Here is a 10,652-nt window from a genome sequence, read left to right on the forward strand (position 1 = left end):
CTAAAGAATTCAAACTCTGCCACTGATGAAAAAGACTATCAAGGCTTTTAATTGATGCAGCAACCTCACATCACCTGCTCAGTAAATATTAGCCATAAAATCTATTAGTGAAGAAATAGCAATAATTTTCATCCACAATGGACATGTCTGGGGCAAAGATATTCTATTTTAAAATGTTGACAATTCTTACAATTCAGGAAGAAAAAGACAAACTACCTCACAGGAAAACAAGGAAAGTCACAGGCAATTCACAAAGAGAAAATACAAAAGGCCAATAAACATATGAAAAGGTACTCAGCCAATAAAACAATTAAGTAATTAAAATGATAATGAGTGCCATTTCTCTCCCATCAGATTAACAAAAGGGAAAAAGACAGACGCAAGCAAGGTATGGCGAGTTGTGCACAGATATCCCCTGCATACACACGGTTCTACTTATAATTTTGGGACATTGGCTCGGCGCCTATAGCTCAACCGGCTAAGGCGCCAGCCACGTACACCTAAGGTGGCGGGTTCGAATCCCCAGCCCGGACCCGCCAAACAACAATGACGGCTGCAACCAAAAAAAAATAGCCGGGCGTTGTGGCGGGCGCCTGTGGTCCCAGCTACTTGGGAGGCGGAGGCAGGAGACTCGCTTGAGCCCCGGGGTTGGAGGTTGCTGTGAGCTGTAATGCCACGACACTCTACCCAGGAGGACAGCTTGAGGCTCTGTCTCAAAAAAAAAAAAAAATAATAATTTTGGGACATTAATAAAGAGCAAAAGTGATATGCATTCAGTGTAAATGGTATTTCGAATTTTAAATGTTGGTGTTTTCCCACGGTGGTGGCAGCGGCCATGAGCCCCAGCTCCCAGTGAGCCATGTGATCAGGGAAACAACCAGCAGGTAATCCACTGGGGACAGTGTGGCCAGATGATTTTGCCTAAGTGCACTCTAATGTAAGTCTTCTGAGCATATCTGAGGTAGGCTAGGCTGAGCTATGATGTTTGGTAGGTGACATGGATTAAACATATTTTTGATTTATTGGCGTTTCCACTTTACAAATCTACAGTGGGCTTATCAGGATGGAACTCTGTTGTAAGTTGAGGCAATCTGTACTCCCATACAATGCTGAGGGGCTGGGAGTATTCATTTATATAGCAATTGCGAGAGGCAATCTGGAAATTTCTTTGAAAATTTAAAAACGGGAGCAGATTGCTGGAATCCACCCAGCACTCCCAATTGTCAGTGTATTGGGTGGAAAAGTATCTACACAAGCATGAGGAAATTCGCTGCAACACTGGAATAGCTAAAAATCAGAAATGACCCAAATGTCCACCAATAGGAAAATAGTTCAAAGTCCAGTGGTATGTTCATAACAAGAAATACAATAAAAAATACAAGAAATAAGAACAATTGAGCTATTTCTATAAAGACTAAAGTGGCTATAATGAGTAGGAAATGAGAGAACTGCAGAATGATACAATATAACATTTATATTAAAATATACTTGCTTAAGCACACTATTAATGTTAGATTTTATATGCGCTCATATATATATGTATGGAAAAGAGCTTGGAAAATACAAAACAGTAAGCATGATAGCATCTGAGAGGTGGCAGAGGCGAACAAACATTCATAATACTCTAATTTCTATGAGAAGAATGTATATAGAGAGAGATACATATGTATTACTTACATGATTAATTTTTCTTTGAATAAATGTAGAGTTGGATTTAAAAACCACTGACATGTCAGTTCCTATGCAAAGTACTGTGGCCAGTGCAGTGCGGAATGTCTAAGAAGCCTTCAAGGAGCTCTTGGGCTGGTGGAGAGCGGGGGCAGCTCCAATGCCACGTGGGATAAATTTCAGAGGAATATGTGTGTGTGTGTGTGTGTGTGTGTGTGTGTGTTGGGGGTGTGTTCACAATATTTCAGGAATCAGGGAGGAGTTGCAGCTATCAGAGGGAGGCAAAGTGGGCAGGAACTGAGGAGACACGGATTCAAAGGTGCAGAGGGAGGAGCTCCCGTAGCCTGTCAGGGAAGACAGGGAGGGCAGTTAAGGCAGGAGGCATTGTGGACGGCGTCATGCTGGGAGAGGGGGCTGAGCTCTAGTCCTAGGAAGCAGGGTTCCCTGAGGAGTCTATGAGCAAACTGGGAGCTTGCCTGAAACTTTACAGAGGGAAAAAGTTAGTATCCCTATAGGAGTAGACTGGCCAGGTTAGGAAGCAAGGGACAAGTAGGAGGTGATTGACTGCCCCAGTGTAGGGGAAGATGTACAGTCTGGGCTGAGCAGTCAGAGGGTGATAACAATGGAGGAGAGAAATGAACCTGAGACACTCATTCGATCAGTATAAAAAATAAGTGGAAGGAGCAAAAACCAAAGGGGTTTGGATATTGTGCTGCCAGCCAATGATTCGTAGAAAGTGTCAGGGGAAATCAGAAAGAAAGCAAGTGAACAAGGACCTCTTCCTGGGACCTCATAGAGGACCCCAGAGGCCCCCACAAAACAGGAGCTGCAGTACCTTTATTGCCCCCATTGAAGTCCCACTATGTTGTGCACAAGGCAGGCCTGGGCCCAGAGGACAGGCTGGCCAAGGGCAGCCAGGCAGACACGTAGTCCTCTGGCTTCCAGCCATCAGACTCATAGGTTTCCGGGAAAGGCTGACAAAGGGCCACTCTGTTCCTTTGAATCTGAGAATATGTGACTAGGGAAGCCTAAATTAATTAAGTGATGCTGAGGCCCAGAGGCCCTCCCAAGGAAGCACGGAGGGAAGGGCATAGAGAGGCCTGAGCAAACTGCACACCAACCCCCAGTGCTGGAATCCAAAGAGGCTCTTGAGCTTCACTGGAACTAAGCCTCCACTTAAGTGCTTCCAGGGAGACAAAGAAATAATAAATCAGGAACAGGCACCCGGCCCACGTGCTCTACCATCAAGAGCAACCTCCTTCTCTTACGGAAACATGGTAGTTTCACTTCTCTGGGACCAGATGTCTCAGTGAGGTGACAAATGGCAAAGCCCTGGAATTGACATGAGAAATGAGGCCAGGCTGGGCTGGTATCTCCATCTACAGCATCACACACCCCCTCCCCTGCAATCTACCCAAGACCCTTCCAGAACTCACCCATAAACCTCAGAACGGCTATCCTGCAACCCCTTCCCCAAACTCCCATAAACCATGGCTCTCCAGTCCCCAAAAAGCTCCCTTATGGCACTGGTCCATAATGGAGCAGATGTTATTCTATCAAACTGGGGATACAGTTGTATCCAGTGGATAAAATAAGAAGAAAGGGGATCAGCCAGAAATCGCCAAGCTGTCTCTATCCATACAAAATAATAATAATTAACAGCTTGGAACAAAAGCAAGATGCCTATCTCCTCAAAAATTAGAAAACCCAGCTGGGCACAGTGGCAGATGCCTGTACTCCTAGCTACTTAGGAGGCTGAGGATGGAGGATTGCTTGAGCCCGGGAATGTTAGGTTGCAATGAGCTATGATCACAGCACTATACTCTAAGCCAGGCAACAGAGCAAGACGCTGTCTCAAAAACACAAAACAAAAAACAACAATTAAGTTCACACTAAGTATAAAGCATTGAGTTCGATGCCTTCCAGTAAGTTACCTCATTGTCCTCAGCAGGACAACAGGATAACCGAAAGCTGGATGTAGAGCTAGATCACCTGCAATGCCGTCTCCACCACTAGTGAGCCCTACGACTGTGAATAAATTATTTTACTTGATGTCCTCACCTATAGAAACGTAATATAAAGGATAGTGAGAGTATTAAAAGAGCTAATATTTTTACAATGCTTAGAATAGTGCCTGGCCATTAAAAGTACTTCCAGATGTGTAATAAATAAGCTCCTTCCTTTACTGATTTAACTGACATTGAGTACTAGATATGAACCTTGTATGTAGCAACAGTTGCTATGTCTGGTTAAGAAAGGGGAGGGGGGATATTGCTTCCATTTCCTGTTACAGGATTGGATGGGAAGTTCCTTTTTGCCTGTAAGTTATGCTCAGATAGGGCAGTCTTGGAAAAGGAACTTACTACGAGTTCAGGTGAAGAGGAAGCTGCATTTGAAGGAAGAGAAGGAACAAATTTCTTGTGGGAGGCTGGTTGGCAAGCAGTGGAGCCTGGGCCAGCACCCTGGACAGCACCCTGGACAGCTCCCGTCAGGCCTGAACAGCAATAGAGGTTGTTGCCATGTCTTGCCTTAGCTCAGGCCCTACACAGCTTTATGCTAATGGGATCTGTCACCTCTCCACAACCCCTACACTTGGTCCTTGGGGTTGATAATGGATTGGGGGGGGTTGCCTTCTGATCTGGAAGTTTGGGAGTGAAGGCGTTTAGTGTCCCTGGGATCTCCTTAGGGAGCCAGCCGAAGACCTTCCTCCTACATGGATTTTGATCTGCCCCTCTTGCCAGGCCATGGCCACCTTGAAGAGGGAGCAGCAGAAGCATGATGTAGCCCAGGGACTAGGGAGGCAGCATGGGGATCACAAGATAGGTCCAATAGCCTGGCAGCTGGAATCTCTGGCATGCAACACAGCTTCTCCATGGCCAGTAAGGTCAGGGAAATAGCTCCCACACTGCACCAGGACTGAGGGAGAGTGAAGCAAAACAGTACACAAAATGCCACTGGCATGAAGCAAGTACTTAAAAAATGAGTCCATTTCCTGCCATACAGGAATGGAGGACTGGAAAGTTAGATTTGAGTCCACAGATAACTTGGCTTCAAGCTCATGAACAACCATGAATTTTGTTAGCCAGAGGGCTGGGAGAGGGGGTCTTCACTTTGAAGTCCCTGGAAAAGTTTATCTTCTCTAAGATTCCACTATTGTTCAGCCACTAGACAGAAAACTTCTGCCTCAAATCCTTCTCCCTCACCCTCCTTAAAAAAAAAAAAAAAGGAAAACACCATATGCATAAATAATAATTGCCCTGCAGGCTGGAAGACTGGCCCTTTAAAAACATAATGGGAGGGTTGGAAGAGCCCAAAAGTCTCAAACCTCTCTCAATGACTGGAGAGCCAGGTGAGTGACGTAAGTGTGTGAAGCCAGCAGAGAAAAGAGTGGGGTGAGCCAGAGAGCATCTGTGTACTGACTAGAGGCCATCAAATAAAATATGTTTTCCATCCCAAAAGAGCCATTCTGAGCATACACTCCTGTTGAGATGGGCAGTGAGTGGGCTCTCACCTAAACCCTTACTGGACAGAGGCCAAGGCTGGAGTTCAGAGGGGGGCTGTGACTGAGCCAAGGTGAGCCAGAGCCAGTCTCCATATGGGGGCTCTTTCCCCGCATCAGACAGAGTGCAATTTGGCCACTGCAGAGCTGGTGCCAGCAGCTCAAGTAGATGAGTTTCTTCTACTAAGAAGAAACTGGGTGGGTGGAGGGTTGAGCAAAGGTGGCAAGGCTGCTGCCTCTCACCCTCACACCCTGGTCTCCACCATCTCACCTCACAGCCATCTCAGGGAAAGAAGCCGACTTTTTAACACTTTCTGGGTCCTCTATCAACCCACACAGAGCATCAGCTGACAATGCCCACCTAACTACAGGAACCAGCCCAGTGGCCAGGTGTTTCCTATATCTTTTATCTCTTCTTGCCAAGACCCACAACTGTGAATTGAGGGTGAAACCACACATGTTACAAATGATAACAACACAGCAAGGACTTACATTGCTCTTACTATGCATCGGACACTCTAAGCAGTAGGTACTATTATCATTCCATTTTACAGATAAAGTAACTGAGGAGAAGAGAGGTGAAGAAGTGTCCCCTAGGCACCCTAGGCAGAGCTGGGACTCATCCTAGTTGGCTGCCTTTAAAGCACACGTTCTTTGCTCTGCATCACTGGCCCCCTGTAGGGACGGGGCACCGCGTCAGAAGCAGCTGGGTCTAAAGCTACTTTGCTTTTGAGACTAAAAGGATGGGAAGGCACCTCTCTCATTCTGGAACAGAGAGACAAACTGTAATCTCAGCAACACACAAGTCTTTCCCTACCTCAGCTGCCTTGGAGCCTCTCTCTTGCCAGTCCCCAGACTGGAAAAAAAGGGCCTGATATGTCATTCAGAGTCAACACTCTTCTGGGGACCCATCAGGCGCAGCGTACAGTCTGGGCAGTTCAGCCTGTCAGCTGAGAACCGCGGGCCTTAGCAGGTGCGGCGCTCATGGAAGGGGAGCTTCCCCTGAGTCTCTGGTGGCAGCAGAGCTCCTGGGCCCCGTCCAGGGAGTGGGCGCTGCACCCACGCAGGATTGCTTACAGCTTCATAAGAAGACCCACTCGTATTACTCTCGAGCCCACCTAGGGCTTGGTGGCAGCTCTGGAGATGAGGAGAGGGAAGTGAACAGAGGGCGGAGGCTCGCAGTAGCAGAGGAAAGGCCCTGTCTGGAACCCACAGGGCTTGGGAGGAGTCAGGGTGGGGAGGGGGTGAGGAGGAGCGAAGAAAGAAGAGGCGGAGCTGGGGGACCAGGACTGTTAACGAGGAAAGGGGGAGTCTAGGCAGGGGGAGTGTGGGGAGGCAGTGCGGGAGGATGGAAGGGGCTGGGCTGATACTCCAGGCCCCGGGTGGGGGGCGAAGCAACTTTTCCCCTCAATTCCCACATGCTCATAGTGGCAAATTTGCTACTGTGACATTCTGCCGAAGTGCCAGGGTCGCAACCAGGCCCAAGAGTCTGTGAGCCGCCCCATCCTTTCAGGGGCGGGGGGAAGGGACGGGAAGGGGAGAAAGGATGGGTTGGGGGTCACCGCCCTGTGCCTCTTGGATCGCGTGGCTCCACAATCCAGCTGCGAGAACAGATGGATGCAGCCGCGGCTCACCTCAGGGGCTCCCTGCCCGCTGTGCACCGAGATCCTGGCTGAGGCGGAGATCTCAAGCCCCCGGCTCCCCCCTCTGGCTATCCACTCTCCCGAGGGGCCGCGGGAACCTGCTGCCGCTCCCCCTTCTCAGGAGGAGACCAGCCGGCGCTGAGCCCGCAGGTCCTAGACCCGGAGGTGGGGGCCGATAGAGGGTCTGCTCCGAGCACCGCGCACCCATCCCCAGGGTCCCGGACTCTTCCTCACCAAAACCCCTTCCTCTGGCTTCCAGCCCTGGCTTATCTGGCGAGCGGACCCCTGCCCGGCCCCGCCCCGCCCCCGGTCTCCGCCCCGCCCCCAGCCTCCTCCCCGCCGACGTCGCATTAGCATGAGCGACGCAAGTGGCCCGGGCACCACTCGGGGGCTGGGACTCGTCGCGTCACAGCCCCGAGTGGAAGGGAAAAAAAGAAGCAGCAGCGGAGGAGGCAAGAGCCGACGCGAGGGGAGGGGAGCGCGGCGGCGGGGCGAGCAGGCGGGCGGCAGCAGCATGCCCCTCGGCCAGCGCGGGCGGCCTCTCAGCGCGGCGGGGGCTGCTCTGGGTGCGCCCCGGGCGCAGTGCGCCCAGACTCCCGCTCCAGCCTCTTGGAGCTCCCGCCTTCCTGGCCGCCCCTGAGCCCAGCGGAGACAGGTCCCGGGATCGGCTAAGAGCAGCCGCGGCTCTTCGCCAGACGGAGTCCTTTCCTTTCCCGGGGCTTGGGGCCATGAGCCGCACGGCCACCTGAGGCACAGGGGCCGCCTCTCGAGCAAGGACCGCGCCCCCAAAGTCTCGTGCCTTAGTCTCTGCGCTACCGGACGCCCGCGCCCAAGCTCGGTGGAGGCGTCCTCGGAAGAGCCAGCAGGGTGAGGGCATGGAAGCCGAGGCACCGGCGGCCCAGGCCCGGGCAGCGGCCACCAAGCTGTCGGAGACGGTGGGCGCGGCGCTGCAGGAGCCACGGCGGCAGCGGCGCCTGCTGCTGGTCATCGTGTGTGTGGCACTGTTGCTGGACAACATGCTATACATGGTCATTGTACCCATCGTGCCTGACTACATTGCCCACATGCACGGGGGCAGCGAGAGCCTCACCCCAACCCCTGAGGTGTGGGAGCCCACCTTGCCGCTGCCCACTTCAGCTAATGCCAGCGCCTACACGTCCAACACCTCGGCGTCCCCGACGGCTTCGTGGCCTGCTGGGTCGGCCCTGCGGCCCCGATACCCCACGGAGAGCGAAGATGTGAAGATCGGGGTGCTGTTTGCTTCCAAGGCCATCCTTCAGCTGCTGGTGAACCCTTTGAGTGGGACCTTCATCGACCGCATGAGCTACGACGTGCCGCTGCTCATCGGCCTGGGCGTCATGTTTGCCTCCACGGTCATGTTCGCCTTCGCTGAAGACTACGCTACTTTATTCGCCGCTCGCAGCCTACAGGGCCTGGGCTCAGCCTTCGCGGACACGTCCGGCATAGCTATGATTGCAGACAAGTATCCAGAGGAGCCAGAGCGCAGTCGAGCGCTGGGCGTGGCGCTGGCCTTCATTAGCTTCGGAAGCCTAGTGGCGCCGCCCTTTGGGGGCATCCTCTACGAGTTCGCCGGCAAGCGCGTGCCCTTCTTGGTGCTCGCCGCTGTGTCACTCTTCGATGCGCTGTTGCTGCTAGCTGTAGCCAAGCCATTCTCAGCCGCTGCTCGGGCACGGGCCAACCTGCCAGTGGGCACACCCATCCACCGCCTCATGCTAGACCCCTACATTGCTGTGGTAGCCGGCGCGCTCACCACCTGTAATATTCCCCTAGCCTTTCTCGAGCCCACCATCGCCACGTGGATGAAGCACACGATGGCAGCTTCCGAGTGGGAGATGGGCATGGCCTGGCTGCCGGCTTTTATCCCGCACGTGCTGGGCGTCTACCTCACAGTGCGCCTGGCGGCGCGCTACCCACACCTGCAGTGGCTGTATGGAGCCCTGGGGCTGGCTGTGATCGGCGCCAGCTCCTGCCTTGTGCCCGCGTGCCGCTCCTTCGCGCCGTTGGTGGTCTCGCTCTGTGGCCTTTGCTTTGGCATAGCACTAGTGGACACAGCACTGTTGCCCACTCTCGCTTTCCTAGTGGACGTGCGCCACGTCTCAGTCTACGGCAGCGTCTACGCTATCGCCGACATCTCCTATTCAGTGGCCTACGCTTTGGGGCCCATAGTGGCGGGCCACATTGTGCACTCGCTGGGCTTTGAGCAGCTCAGCCTTGGCATGGGCCTGGCCAACCTGCTGTATGCGCCGGTTCTGCTTCTGCTGCGAAACGTGGGCCTCCTGACGCGCTCCCGCTCAGAGCGCGACGTGCTGCTGGACGAGCCACCGCAGGGTCTGTACGATGCGGTGCGCTTACGGGAGCGTCCGGTGTCTGGCCCAGACGGCGCGCCTTGCAGCCCACCTGGCCCTTTTGACGGGTGCGAGGATGACTACAACTACTACTACACCCGCAGTTAGCAGCCCTGCTCCTCCTCCAGGCGCCCCCCTCCCTTGGGCCAAAGTGACTGCCGCTCTGCCAGAGCACTGGTCAGCTCAGGCTCCGGGTCCGCCTCCTCTAGCGATTATCCCAGCCCCTCCTCAGCCTTGACTCCCCCTGCCCATATCCCTTCCCAGTGACCCATTTCATGTCCTTCTCCCTCTTGTCCATTGGGGTGTGGGGCACCGAGGCAAGCCAAGCCAGTTGTGCTCCTTGCAGAGGGGGAAGAGGCGCTCGCCCCCTCCCTCGGGGCGCCCCGTGTAGAGCCGTGCGTCTGTCCTTGCGTTCCTCCCAGTGCCAAACAGACCGCTGCACCGCGGTGCCTATGGTCCGAATCAATAAACCATGTCTATCCCGGGAAGCTGAGTCTCTTTACTGGTGGGGGGTGGGCAGCAGGGCACACGGCCGGGGCAGAGAGGAAGGTGAGTTGCATCTTCAAGTCCAGACCCAAACCAGGCCTGAGCCTAGCGGGCGTGCAGGGGTCCTGCAGGATAGGAAGGAAGCAAACCTGTGGTCACCATGGAGCACACGCTCCCCTCAGCTCGCTACAAACCCTCCTTTCCAACCCCAGCGCGTTGTCCGGAGGTGCCGCCCGGGGGAACCTGAGGACCGCTCCAGCCGGGAACGCCAGACCCCGCCCTGTGAGGACACGCCCTGCTCCAGCCACAGAGGTCTGAGACGCCTGGGCTGAGCTTCCCTTCTGACCAGCATCCCGCCCCGTCCAGCCTTGGAGAAAAGAGTAGGAGACGAGCTGTTCCGGGCAGAGGAAGAAAAACAGGCCCCACCTTTTTAGGGTCCGATCTCTGGAAACGCGCGCGCGCGCGTTGTGTGGCGTTGGTTAGAGAGCCTTGCTCTATCCTAGGAGAGGCGTGCGGGAAGGTGTCTGCTGCTGTGTCCGGGTCCTGCGGGTCTGAGTCGTGAAAGGAGGGGATGAGAGCGTGGAAGCTGGTGTCAACACGCCCCCAAGTCCACGCTGCCCAGGGTGCAGGCAGCCGCTCAGGGCTCTCAGAAAAGTTTCCCATCCTTGAATCCCGGTCCTGCGATCCCTTAGCGTTTGCGCCACTCTCCCAGTTCTGGAACTGGCGGTCTAATGACCGCAGCAGGGTCCTTCAGGCCCAGGGGAGGGGCGGCTAAAGTGGGGTCGCCTGTGTGTTAGAGTGCATCTCTGGGGGTCTGTACCTATGATGTGTGCGTGTCTGTCCTCCGTGTGGGGGTGTGGGTCTGCGTGTGTCCGGGAAGAGTCTTTGTGGTCTGTGTGTATTCTTGTGTGGAGATCTTTATGAGGGGGATGCTTTTGTCTGAGAGAAGAGTCTGCCTCTTGCCGCACGTTTCTAAGCACCCCCAGGTCT

At 54.1% G+C, this 10,652-nt stretch overlaps 1 protein-coding gene across 1 annotated transcript; it reads left to right on the plus strand.

Moving 5' to 3' along the window:
* Positions 1–7,261: 7,261 nt before the first annotated feature.
* On the plus strand, positions 7,262–9,664 carry SLC18A3 (solute carrier family 18 member A3). Its single transcript, XM_003801660.2, has one exon. The coding sequence runs from the start codon at positions 7,686–7,688 to the stop codon at positions 9,282–9,284; it is 1,599 nt and encodes a 532-aa protein (XP_003801708.1). The 5' UTR covers positions 7,262–7,685; the 3' UTR covers positions 9,285–9,664.
* The last annotated feature ends 988 nt before the right edge of the window (positions 9,665–10,652 follow it).

This window comes from Otolemur garnettii, unplaced genomic scaffold (genome assembly GCF_000181295.1).
Source record: "Otolemur garnettii isolate 467f Iridium unplaced genomic scaffold, OtoGar3 scaffold00217, whole genome shotgun sequence".
Lineage (NCBI taxonomy): Eukaryota > Metazoa > Chordata > Mammalia > Primates > Galagidae > Otolemur > Otolemur garnettii.

Bases quoted from the DNA above. Each gene is read 5' to 3' on its own strand.
- SLC18A3 (XM_003801660.2), top strand. From the start codon at position 7,686: ATGGAAGCCGAGGCACCGGCGGCCCAGGCCCGGGCAGCGGCCACCAAG.